This window comes from Hyalella azteca, unplaced genomic scaffold, assembly GCF_000764305.2.
Source record: "Hyalella azteca isolate HAZT.00-mixed unplaced genomic scaffold, Hazt_2.0.2 contig6408, whole genome shotgun sequence".
NCBI classification, from domain to species: domain Eukaryota; kingdom Metazoa; phylum Arthropoda; class Malacostraca; order Amphipoda; family Hyalellidae; genus Hyalella; species Hyalella azteca.
In genome coordinates, this window is record NW_025936571.1 from 336,972 (window position 1) to 364,072 (window position 27,101).

At 37.8% G+C, this 27,101-nt stretch overlaps 2 protein-coding genes across 7 annotated transcripts in view; one reads left to right on the forward strand and one right to left on the reverse strand.

Moving 5' to 3' along the window:
- LOC108682934 (alpha-tocopherol transfer protein-like) overlaps positions 1-11,573 on the reverse strand; it is a 24,036-nt gene extending 12,463 nt beyond the window's left edge. For 3 of the 6 annotated variants that reach the window (XM_018172191.2, XM_018172192.2, XM_018172195.2), the window contains exons 1-3: positions 11,472-11,573; positions 8,997-9,154; positions 7,787-7,946 (exon numbers count right to left, since the gene is read on the reverse strand). In XM_018172191.2, coding sequence (XP_018027680.1) covers positions 7,787-7,946; positions 8,997-9,153 — 317 coding nt within the window. In that variant the 5' untranslated portion in view covers position 9,154; positions 11,472-11,573. Of the gene's footprint in view, positions 1-1,804; positions 2,064-4,908; positions 5,168-7,786; positions 7,947-8,674; positions 8,705-8,996; positions 9,155-11,471 lie in introns of those variants that run through there. The other 3 variants (XM_018172193.2, XM_018172194.2, XM_018172196.1) reach the window with 3 other exon arrangements.
- LOC125177999 (synaptic vesicular amine transporter-like) lies at positions 9,459-27,101 on the forward strand. The gene is made up of 11 exons (XM_047880820.1): positions 9,459-9,516; positions 15,237-15,353; positions 15,999-16,787; positions 18,237-18,320; positions 18,625-18,810; positions 20,423-20,463; positions 21,224-21,382; positions 22,624-22,806; positions 23,219-23,405; positions 24,731-24,864; positions 26,232-27,101. The coding sequence occupies exons 2-11, from the start codon at positions 15,242-15,244 to the stop codon at positions 26,328-26,330; spliced, it is 1,974 nt and encodes a 657-aa protein (XP_047736776.1). The 5' UTR covers positions 9,459-9,516; positions 15,237-15,241; the 3' UTR covers positions 26,331-27,101.

A 27,101-nucleotide genomic window follows, 5' to 3' on the forward strand; every position in this document is an offset into this window, starting at 1 on the left:
CGCCAAAAATTTCTCTTTTTCCTGCAACCTAACACTACCCAAAGCGCAGCTTGCAATTCTGAAAAAAACTCTCATTAATCCTTTTTAGCGCATTTTCTCATTTATGAAAAAATGCACTATTGTGCTCGCCATGTCCGTCTGTCCGTCCGTCCGTCTGTCTGTCCGTCTGTCTGTCTGTCCGTCTGTCTGTCTGTCCGTGACTTCACGTTTTTGTCGACGAGAAAATGCGCTCTCTGTCACTCACTGCAGTGAGTACTGAGTTATATTTTTTTAGAAATTGCACACGTGTTGCGCGATGCTGGCTAGAAATGTCGTTTGCCGTACTGCGCGCTCGCACTACAGAATCTTGGCAGAAATTATTCACTATTGTAGGTGCCAAAATTTTACAAACCATTGACACTTTTAATGTAGATGCGGACATTCTTTCATTGTATCTTTGTTAGTCGAAAGATGAATACATCAATTGTAAGCCGTATTTGTGTAAAAGCAACATTCTATGAGGCGTTTTTTAGAGCAAGTACCGCTTTGACATAAAAAGCAACAAGTAAAATTTTCTTCATTTGAAAGTCCATAGTTTACTCCTCTGCATAATTATCGTTAATACTGAGGTATTACCGTAAATATCGTATCTTGAGACCAGCTTTTGAATGTCATAGTCATAGAAGCTTGCCGCCTGATTAGACAACCTAATTGGACAATTTTGTAAAGAATACTTCGAGAAACAGCTGGAAAGTTTTCAGCTAAATTCTAAATCGTGAATCATCTGTTTTCATTCATGTTACAGTTCGCCTTCTACATCAGATTATATCGGGAATGACTGACGGTCTCCCACCGCATCACATTTGTGCGGTTATCTCTAAATGCCCTAGCCAATTTCCGCACCATTCTATCACTCATAACCTGTTCACCGTACACTTCATTCATTAGGTAATGAATGAACTAATTTGAAGTCTTGAGCACAGTGATCAATTTGAAGCCAAGCTTGAGCACAGTGATAAGCACGCACTTTGCAGTCGACGGGTTTCTCGATAGGCGGAGAGCATTATAAAATCACGTAAACAGATATAAGCGGGGCCCAATGGTTCCATAATGGCGTCTGTGGCTTCCCAACAGATGTAGCTAGAAGGAGCGCATACGATAAACGGCAGCAGGTGCTGTGGCAGCGCAATTTAAAAACGGTACTTACTCTGCAACAGGCCTTTTATTTTACACAAGTAGTAGTAGTAGTAGTAGTGGAATGGTATGCTAGTGCTTCAGCTATCAAGCTATTTCGCACCGAAGGTCAAAATATAACATCGCCAAAGAGGCGGAAGGTCTCAATTATTCAAAATCTAAAGTTAATCATCATCCACAAAGGGCGGAAAGTCTCAGATGTCCAGCCCGCTGCAGCTGGCTCGAAGGAAATAGCGTTAGCATCTCAAAGAGACGTAGTTACAGGTTTAAAGCAACAGAAACTGGCACTCGAACATGAGGTCGCTTACACAGGAAGTCGGCCGCCCGCACGAGAGAGACAGAGAAAGGAAATGTAAGGAATCCTACCTACATAATAACTTAATGCAAGGAACCCTACCTACATAATAACTTAATGTAAGGAATCCTACCTACATAATAACTTAATGTAAGGAATCCTGCCTACATAATAACTTAACCCCACAACTGAGACCTGCAGTCAGACACCGCGAGCTCAGCGGTGGGGCGCTCAGGAACAATCCCCCTAGGAGCGCGAAATCCCATAGGACTTTGACGAGCACAGACACACGTCAGAAGTCCCCTATGAGGGGTATTTTGCACAATACGATCTAACCTGCATGAGAACGAGAGACTTTTTCGCCAGGGCAGGAGTCATCTGCAACACATGAGCGCCGGTCATTCCAGAACAGTCGATTATTTCTGCCAATCCGGCAATGGACATCTGTTCGCATTCGTCGCTCATGATGTCGAGGATGAGGAGAGCAGCCTTCGTAACGTCGTCCATGGAGTTTTTATGTGCATCGTAAGCTCCCATGCGACCCAGGATTAAGATAGTACCGTTGGGGTGAGGGGTTGGTAAGGGGAGGAACACACTGCAAACGAAAAAATGGGCCGCGGGCTCAACGAATTTCATTTTGAAAAGCCGCAAATTTGCACTCGCGAAATTGCGGATGTAGAGCGGATGTCTGCTTAGAATATTTTAACTGTGTTGTATGAGCGAGAATAAAAATTTCTGCATGTTTTTTGGCAGAATTAGCTCACTTATGGGACTGGAAACCTTTGAAAATCCAATAATCTGTAGCCTTGTGTTTTTTAAATAAATTTTATATCGAATTTAGATAAACTGGGAAACAGAAATTTTTACTTCAAATATATAAAGCTTAGCAGTATTTACGTATCATAAACCTTGAATTACAATTCATCTACGGAGATGAAGTGTCAATTAGTTATGCAATGCACCTGAAAGAATTATACGTGGGATGATCCTCGGGTATATTTCGAATTTTCAATCTCATCGTCGCAAACAGCAATTTCAATGCAAATCGTTGCAAATTAAGGTGATTTAAAAATGAAAAGTTATACCAAAAGTATTCAAATCAGTTAGCTTTGTGTTTCAAACGAAAAATTTGTAGAAACATAATAGATCCATTGATGTACAATATCAGTTCACCCCAAAAAAACAGTCCTGAAGAATGAATAGATGAATCAAGCGGAATAAAGCTACCCGAATATAAAATTTCTTACAAAAATCAAATAGATTGGAAGCTCGTGATCAATAGAAAAAGTATTAATAAACCTGGAAAATTCCCGGAAAAAGAAGAGTAAAATTATGAATCAATAAGAATTAATTTCCAAAACCTAATTTTTAAACCTCTCTACAACTTAACAGCTTTAATTTAACCTTCTATAACGCTTGCCAGAAAGTATACTTTCTTAATAACATAAAACAGACGTCGGAAAATACACATGAAATTTAAAATCAATTGCGACCACCGAAAGCGACTTCAAATTTGGTAATAAATTTTGGAAACCATCAATTTCCTAGTAAACTGTAAATAGAACCTTGAATTGAACTCAACTCGTGACACGACACGAATACACGCAACGTGTACCAAAATTACACCAAACGTGTATCAGAATTATAATTCTGATACACAACACTTATAATTCCGATACACCAACCGTGTATCAGAATAGTAAGTGTTTTGCTTCAGAATTACACGCCACGTCGAAAATTACGCACAATGAATTGCCGAATTACTCGCAATGTGTTCCAGAATTGCACATAACTTATTCATGATCCACACTCAATGTGCTTAGGAATTAGACCCAAAGTGTTGCAGAGTTACAGCCCACGTTTTCCAGAATAACTGGCACTGTCTTCCAGAACAGCACCCAATGCACTCGAAAATTACAAGCAACGTGTTCCAGAATGAAACGCATAGTGTTCAAAAATTGCATGCAATATCTTCCAGAATTACGCGAAACGTGTGCCAAAGCAACACTAGCAACATGTTTCAGAATCATACGAATTGTGCTTGACAATAACACGAAACGTGTACCATAAAAGCACGCAACCTGTACCATAATAACACACGACCTGTACCATAATTACACGCAACGTATTCAAGAATTATGCGCAGCTGTACCATAATAACACGCAATGTGTACCATAAAAACACGCAACCTGCACCGTAATTATACGCAACGTATTCAAGAATTATGCGCAGCTGTACCATAATAACGCGCAATGTGTACCATAACAAAACGCAACCTGCACCGTAATTATACGCAACGTATTCAATAATTCTACGCAACGTGCAACGAAAGTATACTTAACGTTTCCCGTGATTTTCTGTGATGAATTTCAGAATTACACAGAACGAAATAACCGCGACGTGTTCCAGAAACACTTGACAAGTACGACAAGCTGGACCATCGCGTACCCGCGAGAACAGGGCCTGGAATGCCAGTTTACAGTCTCAATTAATGACTGGGACCTTTTCTTACTCGGCGCTCATACACTTGCGGATTCCGAGTCACTCCAGAGCTGCTTGCGTCCTTTTCGCGCATAAAATGCGTGCGTTTCAAACTGTTGACATGGTTGGCATTACTTTCACATGAGGAAGCATCTTTAGTGAATGATGCATCGTACGAAAAATTAACAATGTTAACAATGTGTAGCCATCGGTTAAAAAACCGGACCACCGGTTTTCATAACATGTTGCATATATTATATTAAATTAAATCAATCAAATGACTTCGAAGGGATGTGTGTAGAGTGACATGGCATAGATTTGTGAGGGTGTGCGTCTAAGACATTTAGAGATTTGCTTAGTTTGACATCGAAGAAAATTTCATGGTGAAAAATCGAGGAGGTTTTTGAGTTTTTGGGGAGAGACATCGAAAAGATTTCTCCTGCGATATCTTGGAAATATTTTTTTATGTGAGAAATTGAAAGGAATTTCGTGGATGAATATATAAGGAATTTGTACAGAGCGCTATCAAAAATATTTTTGAGTATGACATAAAAAGAAGTGTAGAGAGAAGCATATTAACTATTGGTACGAAGAGACGAGAAAAGAGATCTTGAATAGTTCGTGTTGAATACAGAGAACATCATCGATCTTTGCGATCGATATCAGTTGATCAAAGTAACAGTCAAGTATTTGTACCTACAGTGGGAATGATAAAGAATTAATAATCATTCCGATGGCAGTTTTGTGTTGATTTTATGCGACTATCAGATTATATATTTGAGAGATCCAAAAATCCAAACCGTGCTATCTTCAACTCGGTAGCACTAATGTTAATTAAAGATTACTATCAAATATCAAGGGCTCTTCTCACCAAAGTGCCAAATAGCTTAAAATTAAGTTCTGAATGCTATTCACTGAATAATAAGTCGCGCAAAAATCAAATTTCAGGGAATCTGACCTGCCAAACCGTCATGGCTTTTTTGGCAACGGCCGGAGTCATCTGAAGATTGTGCGCCAATGAACCTCCCGCCATGTCAAGGATTTGGGTGAAGCCAGTAATTGACAAAGTCTCAATCTCATCGCACATGATATCGGAAATCATGTGAGTTGCTTTGAACACTTTTTCAATGCCCGTTGTATGGGGGTCGTGTCCGCAGGTTCTGATGATCACTATTTGGCGGCCTTGCGGATCAAGATCCGGGAGAGGCAGAAACAGACTGCAACAGATCAAATCGTGTTCTCAGTTACGGGTCAGTGTCAGTTAAGAGTTGCATGAACTGTAACGTATCTCATTTTAATTTCAGATTACGGGTTGAACTCGTTTAATGTTTCTGCATTGTGTAGCAACACAATTTATTGTGTTGATGTTATGTTTCAGTTGATTCAGTTCAGAGTTCGGGCCAGATTCAAAGACGTAGCACTTTGGTGAGAATTATGTGCAACAGCGTAATAGAATATGTTTCCATGTTCAGTCCAGTGTCTGCTAGATGAGATGAAGCGATTAATTAAATTTTATTCAACAAGCTCAATCAATTAAAAAGTTTAAATCTTATTCCAGTTGCAAATCAGTAACACATCTCGTAGAGATACGAATAAATTTACTTTTCCAATTCCTCGTGGAAGCAATTAATATTTTAAAATCAAAAGAGAAATTCGAAATTTTTCTCTTTTTTACGGGTGAAATGAAACATGCTCATGCAACGAAAATTCATAAAATCCTATATACAAGGTGGTCAATATTTATCGTTGAAAACTCAAATTTTTTTTCGCGGAATGACACCTAATTAAAGATTGAGTAACACGAGTGAAATACAACTGTATATTAAATATATGATTTGTAGCAAAAATATTCACAAAATTCGCTTTCGATTGAAGTCAATGGAAAGCAGGACAGACTACAGAAGTGACAAAATGCGCGTGCTTTGACATACAAGACCATTTGAATATCTTCAATAGATTCGCCTGTTCAAAAATTTGCTTTCGTTTATTTACAATTGCAGGTATAGTTAATTTTCCATTTTTAATAAAAATATTCGTTATATAGCTTCAGAAGTCATTTTACACTGGAAAATTATCAAAATAAAACACTTTATTAAATCAATTGAAGCGATGTAAGCGATAAATGTAGATCACCCTGTACATTAGGACGATATCGAGTTCACGAATTATATCAAATTGTTCAACAAACATCGATTATGAATTGATAAAACCATGGTTCATCCGAACTTTTTCATGCGTCGCAAACAACATTGAAAGAGCGCTCCAGTTGAAGATTAAAAGCTTGAGTTGCTTTATTTAATTATTTTAATTTTTTAATTAAAAAAACTCGCCAGTCATTTAATTAAATTTTTAATCAATGAGATTTAGTGATTATAGCTAGGAGTCGTATGCACTGGTTTCGAAAATTTTCTATATCAAAATTTTAATTTTCAAATTTTCACTTACAAAATCTCAATTTAAACACCATGCAAGGTTTGCATTAGATCTACTAAAAAGAGCAACGATTTTTTGCCACAGCTTCTCTTACATTTTTTGCACACATGTTTCACTATTATTTTGGATGTACTCATTTTTCAACTCAGATCATTTAATTCAATTATCAAGATGCGATGTGCTTCACACGCACCAAGCTCTGTTTCTTATACAGAATATTCAATCAGTTTTATTCACAGAATAAATTCAGTTACATTCGCAGGATACGTACAATTTCATTCGCCGGATGCTTTCAGTTTCAATTGCAGAATGCTTCAGATTTCATTGAAATGAGGGGTTCAGTTTCATGCAAAGTATTCGTTCAGTTTCGTATACACTATACATGATTCATTTGGTATTGTACACGTGTTACATCAAGTTTCATTTATTGCAGACATTCAGTTTGATAAAATTTGAAGTAAAAAATCGTCAAGTTTAAATATTTAAATTTGATTTTTACACTCAGCCACATCAAATAAATTATGAGGGGTATAGATAAGAATATAAATGAAGAAATACAAGGAAAAGCTACTTTGGTTCATTAGAGAGTATGATCATTAGAGTATGTGATGTTATCCCAAAAAATCATCGCAAACGATTTTATTACAAATACAGGAAACAAACAACGCGCAATTTCATACTAATGACGTTGAGGTAATTCAAAGCTTAATCTAGTTTTTGTTCATCAATCAGTGTGGGAACTTTTAGTTCGTTTATTTTCATGATCTTTGGTAATAACATACTGCCATATCAAACACAATCAACAAATTGGATTTCATAATTTAACTTGAATAGGACAAAAAAATTGGTGCCGTTGTTATAGTGAAATGAATGTCAGCCTTTTGGTTCGGTTATTCATATCCAACGCCTTCGTATGAGTTGAGTGAATATATTAAATGATAAAGCAAATATGATTGGGTAAATAATTAAAAATAAATAAAGCACCCAGACAGTGTAGAAAATTACATGCGTGTACAGCAACATACCCCATCAGAATTAAACAGCTCTAATATTCATATACATACAGACGGCAAACACCAACAATTATGACAGATACACAGTAAAGCTCAATATACGCAAGTAATTGTTTTAAAACAGAGGAAATACACGAGTGTCTTCGTGTCATTATGGGCACAGAAATAAAAAATAAACGTAAGGAGTTTCAAAATGCATAAATAAACTCTGAAATTATTTTAAAATATCATATTTTTCATCGCTATTAGCCAAAAATAAGCAAAAAATAAATTGAAGCTCAGATTTCGTTTAAATCGAGATTTTTGAGAAATAAACTATGTAACAAAAATTTAATCAGTATTTCCGAACAATAATAATTTCTAATAGACTAAGAAAAAATGCAAACTCACCCCATCTGCAAAAGTTCGCGCATTTTCGGTTCGTCAGGATCGCGGTTCGCGAACCATTCTGGAACGGCGGTCTTACATGTGTAGAACATGTCCATTTTCTCTTTGGTTCTCTCCAAGGAGAACTTGCAGCCTCTCAAGAAGCGAAGAATGTTCCAATCATCTGCCAGAAAAATTAATGAAAATCAAGTATCACGACGCTTGAGAATTTAATCGAAAGAAATTTATTTCCAAAAGTTAAGCCTTTCGTGACTGACAGGACTTGTCGGTTCCAAATACCACTAGGTACGAATACCATAGACGACGGTAAATGTATCCAAGATGAAAGGGTTCAATTCTATTCTTACTCAAGTTTCAAGTTATCATCTGATCGCCCCACCGAAAGAAATCGCTTTCTACGATAATGAAACTATTGAAAGCAGTTCCTTCAACATAGTTAATATATAATATTCCCAAATAAATTTCAACTCGTCTATCCACCACTGATGCCTGTGATTCATTTTCATGTCTTTATTTTTGAGTTGACTAAAAATCAATTATTTACCGCCAATGGGAGCATATTTTTATTGAAAATCATTAAAGGGTTAAGGGATTATAATCCGTCAGAATCGCAGCCCAATAAATATTTTTATTTATATTAATTTTTTAAAATAAAACAAAATAAATTTATGATGAGAGAATTTAAAACTTGGACTTTCCCTGTGATGTTTAAAAGAGAATGTTTTCAAGTTCATAATTTGAAATAGGATCTTGATGATGGAAGCCTAGGTGACGGCATTCAGTTTGGAATGATTGAGTCATACAAATTCTAAACTGTTATTGCATCTCTATAGGACCTGTGTTTGATAACTCAATATAAACTTTGACTCAACAGTATTTATGTTGACGTACCCATCCTAGCGTTGATATGAGGCTGCTTCTTGAGCCTGCATCTCTATAGGATCTGTCTCTGATAACTCAATATAAACTTTGACTCAACAGTATTTATGTTGATTTACCCATCCTAGCGTTGATATGAGGCTGCTTCTTGAGCCTGCATCTCTATAGGATCTGTGTTTGATAACTCAATATAAACTTTGATTTTACAGTATTTCTGTTGACGTACCCATCCTAGCGTTGATATGAGGCTGTTTCTTGAGCCTGCATCTCTATAGGTTCTGTGTTTGATAACTCAATATGAACTTTGATTCCATAGTATTTATGATCGACGTACCCATCCTAGCGTTGATATGAGGCTGCTTCTTGAGCCACTTCCTGATGGCGTCGATGTCCTCCTGACGACGAGCTGGGTCCTCATTAAGCTCATCCTTAGCCTGCTGCTGCAGCTCGGGGCTCAGCGTGCAAACGTACTTCTCGTACTTCTCCGGCATCCTGTAAGATCCAGGGCCCATACTTTCAAAAAAAGTTAAGAGATCGTAAGTTCATCAGCCAATCATTGACGGCCTTTCAAGCAAAATACACCAATCATAGACAAGAAAATAGAGCGTAAGCACTTACGCTCACTTGGCGACTTTCGAAAGTACGGCCCCAGGTAATGTTTATTAAATTATTATGTCATTGTTGAGGGAGGTCTCTGGATAACAAATAGGTTTGACCCTTAATGTCCGATGCGAAGTGATGTCGTTCTCGTCACGTTCGGTTGGATTGTATAACGTTTGCAGTATAGCACCACGACCTCGAATTTCTTACGTTCTTGTATCGTCTCAAAGCAACCTAGTTTTTCCGATGATTCGGTAAGAACCTTGTTTAAACATTGTCTATTTTGTACCAATGTCTATTTTGTACCGATGTCTACTCGTTTACTAGGTAATTGAAACAGCAGTTGATACATATACCACGATTGAAGTTAATGTCGTGTCCTATTTCAAACTGTTGCAGAAACCACTTCTGAACTAAATAAAGTTCCTGTGTCTGATCATCTTTCACTCTCGCCTGAGGAAGCACGAAGTTTCCTTAATAGTCATTTATAATATTTAATTTTCTCCAGCTAATTTCTTTTAATTAATTAATTAATTAATTAGTTAATTTCTTTTAATTAACTGGAATTTGTGTGTAGAGTAGACGCGTCAGGAGTTTTGTGATTGCAAGAAATGAATACTGAGCCCGTGCACAGAGCATGACATACGCAAACTTCCAATGTCTTGAAGATCAAGTGGTATTTCAATTGAATTTATTAAGACAAGAATAGTATAAATTTGATTTAGTTAGCTAATTTTTTTACCTAGCTTTGTTTGAGTTGGTTATTAGAATCAATGTATCTAATTTCCTGGTATAGTATAGGGAGTGGAATGCTAGTTATTATGCTATTAGAGCTAAATAGTTAAGACATTACTAAACAAGTTAAATAATTCGACTCGAAGTAGCGCTCGAGAATTTTGTGGAATTCAATGTGGTGTAAAAAAATGCGAGAATATTTATGTTTAACTGAATGCGGAATCTGACGGTTCAATAACATGAAACAGAAGTATTCTAAGATTATGCGGACAAAATAATACCTAATTACGGATAACCTGAGGTTTCAACAAGCCATTTGGATTCTTTTCCGGCGTAATTCAGGGTAAGACTATTCAACTGCATAATTAAAGTGACAGGATGCATTCACTTGAATGCAGTTACTTGATGTCGAAGCATAAAATTCCGATTAAAAAAAATTTTCAGGGTGAAGTAAGCCAGACTGGCTACCACACATGCAGTATGAAGAATAAAAATGTCATGAATAAAAATTATGAATATTGAAAAAATTATAAAATAAAAGGGAAAGTTTTTGGGAGGGCACATTGGCTCACTGTTCCATCTACTATCTCTATATAAAGAAATATTTATAGTTCAGCACACATGTTCACCTAAAAGAAGTTACAATCGTTATCAACCAATACCGATGGCTCGCGAGTTGGATGAGACTTCAACCTTCACTATGAAGAAACTTCATCAAGTTGTAACTCAGAAAGGAATTCGACAAATCTCTAGTATTTAATTTTCAATATGATCAACCGAAGCAATAAGCAGTACTCGACAGCTGGTCATTCATCGGCCAGCTGATAACTGCCCGTTGACTCAATCAGTGAAACAACAGACATCATCTCACGAACACTACACATCGAGAGCATAAACTTTCCGACGTGAGGATTTGGCAATAACTTTTTTGGTTGGACTGTACCGAGTACACCGTCCTAAGACTATCGACATTGGACGAGCAAAGGCAACATCCTAATCAATTGAAATTTTGTAAAGATACCTTTTTGGATCTTAGGTGCCATACCATCAAAAAGTCACGAGTTCTTAACCTTGTCAGCAAATGACTTGTGGCTTTTCAAACTAAAAACCCACCAATCATAGACGAGAAATCTGCCGATACGTTTACCTAGAAGAAGGTTTTTATATTACGGATTCAGTTTCACTCGTGCATTCGCTTCAAAATATTCTCGAAAAACTTTTCAGTTCGATATTCAGCGTTGAATCTTTAAAGATACTTGCCTCGATCTTGCTGGTTAGAAAGTAATTCTTTTCTTGTTCGCCAGTAGCTCTGGCAGACTGACATATTTTCAAATGTAAAGTGTTTCGAAATTTATTTAGTTATTACGATAATTATTATTATTATAATTATAACCTGACAAAGTCGGACTATGACAAAGTCGGATTTTCCGACAAAGTCGGATTATGAATAGAAATATTATATTCAGATTCTCACCTGGTTTGGGTTGATTAGCTTATCCCGTTAGTTGGATTACGTAATGAATTAAATATCCTTGAAGACGAAGAGCGTAAATCTCCACCTCCACTTCTGACGGCTTCTAGACCACGAAGATCTGTTATGCCATGATGAAGGTATAAACTGATAAAGCCTATCATATTTTGATTGTTATCTTTACGTGATAATAGCGACTGCAACAACTCAAGTGTAGCTTCAGCGCAATTCACCTTGAAGACTAGACAGAAGTTTTACCTTATTCATGTTTATATTACATTTTTTTGACGTTGAATTCATGGCAGATGTTCCATTTATTACATTTAGATACAAATAGGAAATAATATTGATTTTATTCTATTTATATTATATTTTAGGAGTATTCGTGTGGAATTCGTTCATAAACCTATGTACAGGGTTTTTAGAAATGGATATAATCAATTTACCGAGCGTCTCCTTATAATTTTAGCTTCAAGCATACTATATTTTGCTCTCAAGCATATACTGTAAAGGATTTTCTTGCTGGCTAGTCTTTTGGGAACGTTTGCTGAACTATTCTAAGACGCATCATCATGGCACGGTAAAAAACGAGTATTCCATGATGTACAGTTTCTAGAAAGAAAATTACAAGAAAATACAGTACATAAAATATATATGCAAAGAACGATTCATGATATATACAAGAAATGACAACGTATGAACCAAGACAAATCAAATAAATATGAATCGGTATAGTCAATAATTCAAGTAATGTAATAAACAAATCTAACTGACCGAATAGCTTGCGTTCCTTGGGTACTATACAGGCATCTATGATCAAACACTGAATGCTCTGGTGCATCAGAAATAAACTACGTCTAATAGACCAATTCTACATCTTCATATTCCAGAGAAATGGAAAATGGCGGCTACACATACTATATATTAGCTTTCAAGCATACTATGTTTTCGCTTCCAATCAAACTATATTTCAGCTTTCAGGCATAATGTATATTTTAGCTTTCAGGCATACTATATTTTAGCTTCCAAGTATACCATATTTTAGCCATCAAGCATGCTATATTTTAGCTTGCAAGCATGCTATATAGTACAGGGTGACACAAAAAAAACAGAGCTCACTAAAAGTCTTATAACTCCTGAAATTTTATTCAGTTTGAAACAAAAATTCTATGGAATTACTGTATGTACAACCTATGTAGCCAACATCTGCAAAATCTCAATTCTATACCACAAAAACTCTTTGTTCTACAGCCGCTCAAAGATATGTTCCAGATGCGCGCCCCGGCGCTGCAGGCAACCAGCATCAGGTATATGCACCAGCATCAGGTATATGCACCAGCATCCGGTATATGCACTAGCATCAGGTATATGCACCAGCATCAGGTATATGCACCAGCATCAGGTATATGCACCAGCATCAGGTATATGCACGAATATCAGGTATGTGCACGAACAACAGGTATATGCACCAACATCAGGTATATGCACTAGCATCAGGTATATTCACTTGGCATTCGGCCCATGCAATAATGCGTTGGACTAAACGAGTTTACCGCAACTCCAACCAAGCTTTCAATTCTGAAAACGAACCTTAAATAACCAGTGAATTAAAATACACTTCTATACCTATTGGATGTCAATTCCTCGACTAACGACTCGTAAGTTGGCAGTCTGACTCAAAAATCTTACGCCACATTAAATTTGTCGGCCGGCAGAAAATTGCCAAATTGCCACCGGCGGCTCAGGCCTGAGTGTGGAGCCCAGATAAACGCCCCTCCTTTTCTCCGGCAATTGAAATTTTTTGTTTTAGTTACCGCAGCATCGAAGAAACTTGGCATGTTCAGCAGCATCGACAAAATTCGGGAGCCAGAGTGAATTTTGGAAAAAAATATATATTCTGCATTGCACTCAAAAAAAATGCGAGTACATCCTCTTGAAGTAGATATTAATTTTTTAACGTCAAATTATTTTCGCAGATAATAGAATGGTAAATATTGAAAAATTCGGTAAGGTGTATCGTTATGATTTCCCACGTTTAGTCAGAACTTGACGTAATTCGGCATCAAGTCTGAAATTAAAATTGAGCATTAATTAAGAATTAGGTTTGGCGTCAAAGTGAAAATGATATTTTAAAATGTTTCTTAAATAAAATCAGAAGTAATTCATTTGCGTCAAAGCAAAATATATAAATGCTTTGGGTTTTGGCTGAAACACTCCACTTACCCGAGAGCAAATGTGGCTGTTATCCGCAGCAGCTTTACAAGAAGTCTTTGAATTGACCAGCTATTTGTTCAACGAACCAATTGTTTGTTCATAGTCATCTCCCACCAAACATGCTATAAATTTATTTGAATTGCATAACAAATGAAATTTTAAGCGTCGTAATTGAAATTTGCATTTTGGACAAATCATGTTTATTCAAAGGTATCTTTCATCTGTGTGCATCGATAATTGCACGAAATGTTGCACACAGCGGTCATTGCTATCTATACGGTGACTGTTTTCGTACTTATACTCGTAAATTTTTTTTATTCATACAGTTTCTGGCAGATACTCAAAGAAGATCAGCCGCCAACAGCTCATTCATAGCCTCTCAAAACAGCCCGCTGGTCGTCATGGGTCTTCAGTCCGTGGCGCGCAGAGGTGCTGGCTGGTCGGAACGCCGAAGAGTGGCGAACAATTGATGCCTTGTATTACTACAAACACGGGTTTGATTGCGTCTTCTAGGAATATGAATTTGTGAGCTCAACCGAATTTGTGAGCTAAATACCTATCAATTAATAATTTCAAGCAAAGAAGAATTTAGGATTTTATCCGGTTAATTTTGATTATGCTCTTGATGCGAGAATTATTATTATATTTATGAAGTTTTTAAATGATAATGACGCTGGTCTCCGAAACGTTTTCAGTAGAAATATAGTGAATTAACTTGATTTTTTCCTTTAGAGTGCTTGCGATTTGTACTAGCAAATGCAATAAAACCTTATATTTAAAAGCATTTTTTGGCAATCAAACTACACATTTATTGTTCCCTATACAGAAGACCAGTTCCTTACGATATTTCAAGTTAAGTGGTCGACTGAATTATGTTCTTTATTTGTAACCCCGTATCGGGCATGGTAACGTCGCAGTCCACAAAATTACGAAACGAGAAAATTTACTTCATTTTAACGTCAAGCAATTCTATCAAACAAGTAAAGCTTGCCAACCCGGAAATTCATTTCTTAAAAATTTTTACAAAATGTATCTGCCAGATTGAAACTTTACATTTTACGGTAACAACCCCAACATGGACGAATCAAAATTATCTCTGCGGGAAACAAAATATCTTTACGACACAAGAAAGAGGAACTTATGTAAAAAAATTCGACCGCAAATATCCCCAAATATTGACAATGGGATGATTAGCAAGCCATTTCTGATCGCTTACTAATCTGAAACTACAATTCGAAGCAGCGTTCATCTGCAATTTTATTTTTCTATGTTTCCAGGGATCAGGATTTATCATCATCATCATTACACTGGTTTTCATTTCAATTTTCTCGCTAAAGAAAAAACATTAATTTTATTGAATTAGCATTAGTTTTCAGCGATCGTCACGACAGCTGTCAACTGATCTGCAATTTTATTTTTCAATATTTTCAGGGGTCAGGATTTGTTTTTATTTTCACGCTGGTTTTCCTTTCAATTTTCTCGCTGAAGAAAAAACATAAATTTTATTAAATTATCATAAGTTTTCAGTGATCGTCACAACTGCAGTCACCGCAGCGTAAATGCTAAGGCCGATGGAAGAAGGCACGTCGCGTAAGCGGTCGTCACCCACCGCCGTGGTCATGGTCGTCTACGCTGCCTTCGTCCTGGACAACGTCCTCCTCACCGTCGTGGGTGAGCGTGTAACAGGGCGTGGGTGAGCGTGTAACGGGGCGTGGGTGAGCGTGTAACGGGGCGTGGGTGAGCGTGTAACGGGGCGTGGGTGAGCGTGTAACGGGGCGCGGCTGAGCATGTAACGAGGCGATGTAACGGGGCGTGGGTGAGCATGTAACGGGGCGTGGGTGAGCATGTAACGGGGCGTGGGTGGGCATGAAAAATACTTGAGCTTATGAATGTCCGAAAGCGCGGGAGCGTATTGAGTGTCATAGCGCTGTTAGGCGCCAGAACGAAGGAACGTCGATGAGCGTAGAGTGGCAATGGAGCTTTACTTACATCTTTTTTAGTGGAGCTTCACTTCCATATTTTTCAATTTACCTTTCGTAAAGGGAGGAATGGCTTGAGCCTTTCTTTGTTGAATCTTTCCATATATCTTTCAGAGTAATATCAACCAGCTCTCATTACTTAATGCACAGTGAATTCTGGAACGATGCCTTGATGAAACACGCAAATGAAAATATTTTCGAACTCGCAAAAAATTGAATTAGTAAGTAAATTCGGAAATAAGTATAATTTTCATACAAATATGTTCCTGTGCATCGTCTTCTGTAATTATATTGAGCTTTTTGACAAATAAAGCATTTGTTTTATACCAATTTTCAGTTCCAATTTTACCGGAAAACTTGGCTCGACTAGAAGCTGAGGACCGGCCAATTTTCGCCCTACCTGCAGTGGTGCTACACGAACCCAACATCCTAAAGACAGACATGGGCGTGGAAATAAATGAAGATATTAACCACGCAATCCATATCCCATCTAAATCATTGATCGACAACGTCACGAATAAGAAGAGGAATCGCCTTAGAACAAACATGTCAGATGTTCCTCGAAGGAAGACTCCGCAAACTGGTCGTAATTCCGACCAATCATTAGTAAACAGATATAGAGACTTCATTGAATTGAATTTTCCCAATGAAACAAAAATAAATGACTTGACATCGCTACGCCAAGCAAAGGCTTTGGAATCTCTTAAATTTAAAGAGAAACTTAATTTTTTAACTAAGAGAAACCACTTTCTGGAACCGTCGAAGAGAACATCAAGGACCCCGCAAGAAATGACAAATAATAATACTGTACGAAACGTCGGCATAAACCACAAAGCCCAACACATAATAGTAGAAAATTCCACTATTAAATCACGGATTGCTACTACTTTAGACGTCACGCAGAAAGCAAGAAGAAGCGTTCGTTATCCGTTCTCTACGTCAGACGAAGACAAAGATGACGACGAAGACAAAGATGACGACATGGATGAGGAGGTCGGCCTGGTGCTAGCCATCAGGTCGCTGGTGCAGCTCATGGTCACGCCCCTGGTGGCCAAGTGGAGCGCCAGGGCAGGCTATGCCAGACCCATGATCATCGGGGGATGCTTCTTGCTAGCGTCCACCCTTAGTGAGTCATGCATTTAGTTCAGTAAAGCTGTTATTTGATTTTATGCGTATTGTAAAATTATGGCATAAACTATAATTATTAGTTGCTGATTAAGGCTTCATACATTTTGTTCAGTGAAGTTGTTATTTAATTTTAAGCGTATTGTAAAATTCAGGCACTAACTATAATCATTAGTTGTTGATTAAGGCTTCATACATTTATTTTAGTTAAACTGTATTTTTTATTTTAAGCGTATTGTAAAATTCTGGCATAAACTATAATTATTAGTTACTGATTAAGGCTTGATTCGCACCATACTGCCGGGCATATGCCACTTACGGATCGTTCTCCCTGCCATGCAGGTATTCATATGTTCAGTACCGTTTATTTGGTAAAATTCAATTATTAGGCTTTTAATTGCTTCTAGTAATTAATACATCGGAGAAATTGTTAATGTATCAAAAAATTATTTGTCAACCATATAATATCAGCTCAACTTGTATAGTTTTTTCGTCCATTTTCTATAATATTACCTATACATATATATTTTTAGGATAGGCGTGATGTTTTCCAACAATGAATAGTTTAATAGTTCCACCCCTGAATTATTTTTATTTTCAATATGAGTAGTAATTCCATTTATTATCAATTTCATCTCTGTTTAACTGATGAACTTAATGTAACAACGTTGATTGTGAAGTCCCATATATGGCAATTAGTTTACACGAGACAAAATTACGAATATGAAAGAGTGAAAAAAATACCATTCGAATACTTCTTTTGATAAAAATACACAACATGCCCATGAATATGAAATAGTGAATAAATAACATTTAAATACTTTTTAATAATTATGATAGAAATACGCAGCATGCCACTCACGTCTCGATCAAAATATCGTTTGCGTTGAGAGTGGCTGGACCGCGACTGACATGACAGGTGACTTGCACAGGCAGGTGCTCGGGCAGGTCTTCTATTGCACAGGCAGGTGCTCGGGCAGGTCTTCTATTGCACAGGCAGGTGCTCGGGCAGGTATTCTATTGCACAGGCAGGTGCTCGGGCAGGTCTTCTATTGCATAAGAGAATATTGGACTGGACCGTGACCGGCGAGTGTCCGGCAGTATGGTGTGAACCAATTCTTAATATTGAAAGTAGATTTGGTTTCTAATCACCAAATAGATTTTGCACATCGATTAGAAAATTTGGTTGTTCAATGTTTGACTATGAATTCGGAATTATGAGATTAATATTATATTTAGCAGTTCAGACTAAGTAAATTAAGATTATATCGAAATAAAGAGACAAAAACAGCATGGGTTCGCGGAAATTTGACAATTTAATTTGTGATTGCATTCGGGACAAATATTCAAATAAACCATGTCAACTACCGCAAAATAATTAGGATATCAGCATAGTTTGAATTTATTTGCGCCCTAAAATCATGTACAATTTCTTCGGTTTTATGTGCAGCGTTTGCGTGCGCTCAGTCACTGACGCACTTGGCCGTGGCGCGCTGTCTGCACGGCCTAGCGTCCACCTGCCTCATTATCAACGGTGCGTTGAATTGTTGATACGGTCTTGAATAACGGTGCGTGAGACAATAATAATAGTAAATAAAGTTGTTATTAACATTATTTAAACCAGTTATAACGGTACGTAAGTCTATTATCAACGGCACGTAAGCCTGTTATCAACGGTACGTAAGCCTGTTATCAACGGTACGTAAGCCTGTTATCAACGGTACGTAAGCCTGTTATCAACGGTACGTCAGCCTGTTATCAACGGTACGTAAGCCAATTACAATGCTTTTGTGTTTCTACAATTTTTTTTCATATTCTCATGCGTTCAATATTGGCAGGGTTGGGGTTGGTGGCCGCCAGTCACCCCGACGATGCGGCCCGGGGTTGCATGATTGGCAGGGTGCAGGGTGGGGTTGCGTTGGGGGTTGTGATGGGGTACCCCATGGGGGGACTGCTGTACCACCTCACCGACTCCCCAGCGCCCCCCTTCGTCATCCTCGCTGGGGCCGCTGCGATGCTCGTCGGTGAGGTTAAAAAATAATTTTTTTAGTGGCATGATTTATTTAAATTCCACTATGATTAATTTAAATGATTAATTTAAATTTAGTAATTTGACTAATTAATTAATTAGTGGCATGATTTATTTAAATTCCAGACGCAACGATTTATTAAACATTGCTCGTATCATGATTTTTTCCCCCATTTAAGGCGACACGGTTCCTTTTTCACTTCCATAATTTTGGAGGATCCATATGACATGATTTTTGTCAATTTTTCTGACAAGATTCCTTTTGTTTACTCCCATAACTTGCTGCAACTCTACGTGACACGATTTATTCTTTTTCCATGACTTTTAACTGTCTGTGTCACATAATTTTTTCATTTTAGGTGTAATGTTTTACAGTACAGGATGATTCACGGACATTTTCTGCTTTGTATTTAGAGATAAGCAGTCAGATATTGTTGGAAAAGGACGTAGAGTATTTCATATGAAAGATACAGTCCTGAAGTTTTGTGTTCTGCCTAGTCAGTTGCCGCTATGCATTGGACAAGTGAGCAGCGTGCGTTTGCTGTCAAGACGTACTTTTCTAATGGCCGTTCCACTATCGCTACTCAACGAGCATTCCTTATATTTTGAAGAAAACAAACGCGCAGTAACTGTCACTGCAGCTCGGTACACGCAGATGATTGATGCCTTTTTTTGCTGCGAACTTTGCTACGTTGAAAGCAACGTATTTCAGCAGGCAACGTACTTTGCTGCGTTGAAATAACGTTGAATATTAGTCCAGAATGAAAAGTGAATCAACGTCATTTTTCAACGACGTATATTTTGACGTTGTTTGAAAGTTGAAATCGCGTGAATACAGCGACATTCATGATAAAACATGTTAACCGGATAAAACCCTTTATAAATGCGCTGTTAACGTCATAACTCTCAACGCAATTTCAACATTGAAACAACGTCGAAATGTGCGACGTGGAAAAAATGACATTATTCACTTTTAATTCTGGACTAATATTTAATGATATAATAATATCATTAATAATATTTATTTCGGAATAATATTTAACGTTATTTATTAATATTTAACGTTGTTTCAACGTTGATTCAACCTGACATTGCTTGCTGGGAACATTTTGCAGAGCGCCTCATCTCCTTGACAGGCGTCTTTTTTGTCCGGCCCGATCCCCCCTGCTTTGGGTCCGAATGACTTTTTTCATTGGGTTATCATAAATCAATTGTTTACAATGACTGTCCAATTAAGGGCCTTACCTCATGCATTTGTAGAACAACATACGCCAAGCCATCGCCGTCATACCCGTCAATATGCTGCAGCGAGTTGAAAGGAACTTAAAAAATCTACTAACTGAATGCATTGACAATGGGAGCCGTCATTAGTCCGATGTCATTTTTAAAACTGAGCGATACAAAAATTCAGGTATTTGTTTTTTAATTAAATTTATATTTTAATGATATCTTTACTAATTTTTTTATTGACCTTTCATATCAGGAAGTTTCCGTGAATCACCCTTGTATTTAGTGGAAATTCGACACGATTTTTGTCACTTCAGGATTCTTTCTTATTAAGTTCAATAAATATTAGAAGACCATGTAACATGATTTTTTTATTACAGGTGCAATGATTCGGATACTGGAGCCATACAGAGATATGCAGGTGAAATATAGCCTGTTAATGTATTCCTTTAATTGAATTTGGGTATTATTTTCCATTGAAAAAATACCTTCTCTGCAGCAAGATGATAAATTATATTCAGAGCGTTGACTAATATCACGAACAATCTCAATAAATGATACCTAGATTCTGAAACATTCATTTTTAAAAGATTGATGAAACATTTAATAGAATTCCAGTGCTTTACCCTTGACTTCAGCATTAAAATACCTCACAGTGACAATTTTCTTCTGCACGAGGAACACGTTTGCAAATGTAAAATTCAAAATTTCCAATTCTGCACCCTTTTTAGCGCATTTTCTCATTTATGGGAAAAATGCACTATTATGCTCGCCATGTCCGTCTGTCCGGTCCGTCTGTCTGTCCGTCCGTCCGTCCGTCCGTGACTTCACGTTTTCGTCGATGAGAAAATGCGCTCTCTGTCACTCACTGCAGTAGGTACCGAGTTATATTTTTTTTCAATTGCCTCATATATTAATCGTATGATAAATATCATTGTTTTTACAATTGCCTCATATATTAATCGTATAATAAATATCATTGTTTTTACAATGGCCTCATATATTAATCGTATGATAAATATCATTGTTTTTGAAATTGCCTCATATATTAATCGTATTATAAATATCATTGTTTTTACAATTGCCTCATATATTAATCGTATAATAAATATCATTGTTCTTACAATTGCCTCATATATTAATCGTATAATAAATATCATTGTATTTACGATTGCCTTTAGCATGAGCTCGGCAGCGGGCCGGACCAGCCCGGTCTGCTGCAGCTGCTGCTGGACCCGGTGGTGGGTGTGGCAGGCGCTGCCATCATGGCTGCCACTGCTGTCTTCCCCGTCCTGGAGACCTGCTTGCCATCCCATCTCAGGGCCACCGTCCATCCCGAGGTCTGTAGTCGGTGGTCGGGGTAATGTCTACCAAAATACTTATAAACATCTATTCCTATGAATTAACATGGTTTTCATTATTATTCAGAATTACTAATGATATAAAAATATAAAATATTCTGACCGATTCTAGCCAATAGGTTCAATTTTCATTTAGCAGCAAAAACATTCAACGAACTTCTGAAAAACTACTGGCAACTGGCTGATTTGACCAGTCACCTGGCTGATTTATTTTCTGGATGTGTCACCGACAGATATAATTAATCCGATGATTAATTTAGATTGAAACAATTATATCGAAAAGAAAGAAACAGTAGGACATCGAGGGCGAAAAAAAACAGTTTGTTGTACTTTGGGCACATAGCCTCCTCAATGTTTCTTCCTGAACCACCAGAGGTACATTTAATTGCACTGTACGTATGTATAGTAGGAACTATTAATATTCACTAGTCACTCATCATTCAGTTTAACACATATTTGAATACCTCATTGGTCAAGGCCTCAAGTGTACTCATACCCATTGTTTTAATATAGTTCTGATTTCTATATGAATAAAGTTCATAATAAGATGACTATCTGATGTTCGAGACCGCAAAATACTGTGAATGTTCTGCGATGTTAAGAATCGGCGACAGGCCTACGGCCTACTAAACGCTGAAACCGCTATTATTATTATTATTATGGTCTGGCTTCAATATCGTATCAGTCTCAATGTACCCGTCGAGCTGACACGTTCTAACTACCGCCGTAATGTACTGTAAGTTTTCTACCACGTACATGCTGACTTTAAATAATTGTTTGTTATTGTTATATTTGTGTTATGTTGATTAATTTTTAATGTCGGTTCTTTAAGTAACCGGACATTTTTTCGAATAAAGCTTGAATTGCCGAGTATTCCTTATTTCATAAGCCCATGTTCTAAATTAATGAAAGACGGACCGTAATATATTGTAACAATTTATTCTTTAAAGCCTGTAACAATATATTATATTGTAATAATTATATTGTAATAATATATTATATTGTAATAATATATTCTGTAAAGCCTAGTTAGTTAGAACCAAAGTTAGAACCACTGCCATTTTCACTTCATATACTCATCTTCTAAATTAATGAGAGACGAACTGTAATATATTGTAACAATGTATTAAATTGTAACAATATATACTGTAAAGTCCAGACTTTAATTGAATCCAGGCAAACGATAACCATAAAAGTCAGAACCAGCGCCATATTCTCAGCAATATTTCCTTAACAAAGAAGTTTTCTTCTACGGCCAGCGGTGGGAGCTCGGCGCTGTGTTCCTGCCCGACAGCCTCGCCTACTTCGCGGCGGCCACTTTCTTGGCAGGACCGGCGCAGCATTTCGGCCGCATCAGGGCCGCCGCGGCCGCCTGTTTGCTGGTTGCCGTCGCTGCGTTTTTGGTGAGATAATTTTAATGCGGCAACAAGTTTTTTATAAACAGTCATCAAATAATTCGATCTCACATCAATTTTGGTGGGATATAATTAATGCGGTGATCTTGAAAATAATCATCAAATAATTTGATCTGATAAAAATTTCATAGAGCTAACTTATCGAAAAATTATGGTCGCTCTGATATGTTGAATTTCTTAATACTTACGACAGTATTTTTTTCTGCGCTTTAATTTATTATTTATTATTTAATACAAGACCGATAATTATGTTCTTGGTGCCTATTAAAATTTATTTCGACCAGCATATTAATGATACAGCAGGATTTAAAATTAATGATGCTACTACTGTTACCCGAATGATATTGATGGCAACTTAACAACAATTACTTTATTTATCTGGAACATAAAATTACCGCAGATCCCAGTTGCCAACAGCGTTGGGAAGCTAACTCTCCCACATGTGGGAGTTGGGGTCGGTGTGGGTGCTGTGGATGCCTCTCTGCTCCCCCTGCTAGCCTCCCACGTGGACTCCCTCACCCCACAAGCGCACTACGCAACTATTTACGCAATCTCGCAGAGCGCTGTGGCACTTGCGTACTGTGCGGGTGATTAAACTTTAATGTTGTACTACGTACCCTAACAATGTTGAGGTTAAATGATATTTTAAAAAGTGAGTAAACAATAAATTGCTGTGACAACTACGTTATAAAGAATATGGCTCTTCGTTCGGGGGATTGTTCAGAATGAAAACTCGTTGTGGATTGTAACGGTTTCTGAAAACAAAGAATGAACAATTTGAACACAAAGTTGAGGTTATTCGAAATTATAAACAATAATCTGGGATTTACAATTTCCTTTGTTTGTGCAAAAACTTCAGCACTAGAGGACACAATACTATTCGCAAAATCTTCACAGCTTGCCTCAAAGTTGTTGCCTGAGCTCATCAACTCTGGTCCTACCTAAAAGGTCCCAACCTTATGTACACGGGAGAAGTATGTTCAGTAAAAAATTCTTTGCATACGGTTTGTGCAGCGTATTGGTATAAGTGGTCCCGAGATAGACTCATCCAAGTCGAAAGTTCGAGACCGGGGCCCGATTACGAACTTTCCTTGGTCTCAGTATGGAGGAAAAGCGTATACGACAGAGGTGGTACATCAGCATGACCGTGTGCGATACCAAACCGACCTCAGTCACATTTCGCAGAGATCGTTCATGGGTCTTAAAATTGACACCTTTACATCGTCTATAGCCGATTTGTATTTTAAGGTTCACTGTCAATAATTTTTATATACTACTTTATAATTATAATTGTGCTTTGTAAAGTTCATGTTTACAATTCACGTTTTGATCGGTAATATGCAAGCTACTCTATAAAACTTTACAGTTAACTTCACAGAAGTCAGCCAGACAGTGGGCGCATTTAACCAAGCTAAAATAGTTGATATTTCATAGTATTATTCATCGACATTTGATGCTTATGACGAATATCGCAAAATAGTATTAGACTTTAACCCCAGGTTTATTCAATAATATCGCAAAATAGTATTAGACTTTAACCCCAGGCTTATTCAATAATGCTAGTTGGAAAAACAGTATTAATAATGTAACGAGTAAGCCAGCTGCAGCAGTCAACGATTGATTGTTGGTCAAAAATTATCGATTGCAACTCGAAAAATTCTTGAATGTGATGGCGTAAATTAGCACAATTCCAGTAGAAGAGAAATTTCTCTATAAAAATGCATATACCAATGGATTTTGGCTGAAAATTATGGTCGTTTTATTACAAATATTGATTATTTATGCAACAAAAATACTGATTATTAATGGAACAAAAATACTGATTATTAATGGAACAAAAATACTGATTATTAATGGAACATAATAATGATTCCCAAATTAAATAGTAATTATATATGAATCAAATCGTCAGGTCCCATGCTGGGCGTCTGGCTGACCAAACTCTTGGGCTTCCAGTGGATGATGAGGAGCTTTGGGCTCCTGAACATGGCGGCGAGTGCGCTTCTTCTGACCTCGATGGCGCCGTGCCCCAACAACCTAGCCAAGGTTAACTACGGTGTAGTTAATAATAATATAATAATAGCGGTTTCAGCGTTTATTAAGCCGTGGGCCTGTCGCCGATTCTGAACATCGCAGAACATTCACAGCATTTTGCGGTCTCGAACTCGCAACTCACTGCTACAATTCTGCTGTGCTTAACCGCCCGGCCTCCTTGCCGATTCTGACCAGAAACTGGCGCACAGAGCTGGGATCGAACCCGCGCCTCTCTGCTCCAATCCTGATACTCTGAACTGTAACCACTGGGCCACCCTGCCTTTGAAGAAGATGGTGGTTTTGATGTGGTTGGGTTTTGAGTAAGATTTTACAGCAGCCTTCCCTCTTCCCTAATTAATTAATTGTCACGTCTAGTGGGGGGGGGGTTGGTATAAAGATTGTGAAGTTCAGATAGTTTATTGGGGTTGAAGAACGAAGACGCTGACCGACAAACACCCTTTAGCTGAAGTTTACCCACGAGAAGTTCCACCTTTCAGTTCAGCTTTTTTGTTAAGTCACGTAGATCGAGAAACGTAAACAAACTCGTCATTCCCATGACGGATTGGTCGATTGGTTTGATCGCATTTCGGTGATTGGTTAATGCCCGTGACGTCACTGAGATCAGTGACGTCATAGGCGAAAAACAAGCTCCATCCGCGAAAATGAGCTTCTCACGGGTCAACCTTATCCTAGTTCAACCATGAACTACACCCTATTTTTCTATAAAGTATTTTCTCTTTCTCCCTGAATTAAAATTTTATTAATCACCTAATTACCGCAAATACACCCTATTATTTCCATGTTTAGTATTTTCTCTTACTCGCAGAATGTTAATTTTATTAATCAGCTAATTATCGCTACTTCACACTATTATGCTATGTTGAGTATTTTCTCATTCCAGAATCAGTACAAATTTTCCAAGTATAGGATTCGAATTACGATTTATTTTTCGTGAGATGATATTTTAGTATGAAAAAAAAAAGAAAGCAATTGCAGTTTACAATATCCAATCATATCGTTTGACCGTCGAATGTAAACCATCATTATATTTTTTTAATATTTGTTCTACATCCAAAGCAAAATTATGCTCAATGCAATTTATTTGAAGCACGTATTTTTGATGACAAAACTGTCAAGAAAGTGAAATTTAGTACCTCTGGCTATGGTAGTTCGTGACAATATTACATATGACATCGTTCTTCAGTGTTTTGGAATTTGTTCTCCAAGCATTGTTACGCAGCTATGAAGAAATATTAGAAATAATATAAAGTCGGTTCAAGTCTTACGATACAATCATTAATACATTAATAATCGATCACTTGATTATTAATAAATTTCATTATTACTTGGTGATGGTGACAGTTGCCTACACCCTCCAGGCCATCCTGCCTCGCGTGCCCAGCGCTGGAGAGGACGACAGGAGACGCGGCCACGACAAACTCGAGCTGAGCAGACTAGCCTACCAGCAGCTGCCTTGAAGCCTGCAGCACCTGCAGCAGCTGCCATTAAGTGTGCAGCACCTGCCAGCAGCTGCCATTAAGTGTGCAGCACCTGCCAGCAGCTGCCATTAAGTGTGCAGCATCTGCCTTAAAGTTTGCAGCACCAGCCAGCAGCTGCCTTTAAGAGTGCAGCATCTGCCACCAGCTGCTTTTAAGAGTGCAGCACCTGCCAGCAGCTGCCTTTAAGAGTGCAGCAGCTGCCTTGAAGCCTGCAGCACCTGCCATTAAGTGTGCAGCAGCTGCCTTGAAGCCTGCAGCACCTGCCATTAAGTGTGCAGCAGCTGCCTTCAAGAGTGCAGCTCTCCGACGTACTACCACCTAACAACTTTGCCCACCAACGGAGACCTGCAGTCACACACCGCGGGCTGTGGTGGGCGCTCAGGAACAGCGCCTCTGGGAACTCGACTTATCTGGCCCCCTTGTGGGGCCACACCAAGTGCATCGGGCTCCTCATTATTATGAGGGGCCACACCAAGTGCATCGGGCTCCTCATTATTATGGGGGCCACACCAAGTGTCAGTGCATCGTACCGATGCACTGACCTGGTCGTCCGACAACGTTGTATATAATCATCTTGGTTCTACCACTTCATGTTACTCGTAGAAACGTGTTTTAGATCTACCCTGAGCGGCACTCGGAAGGAGATTTGATAAATATATATGTATAAATATGTTCTATATGGAGATTTGATAAATACCGCCTGGATGAAAGTGTGGCAAATGGAGCATACCTTCAAATACCTTTCATATA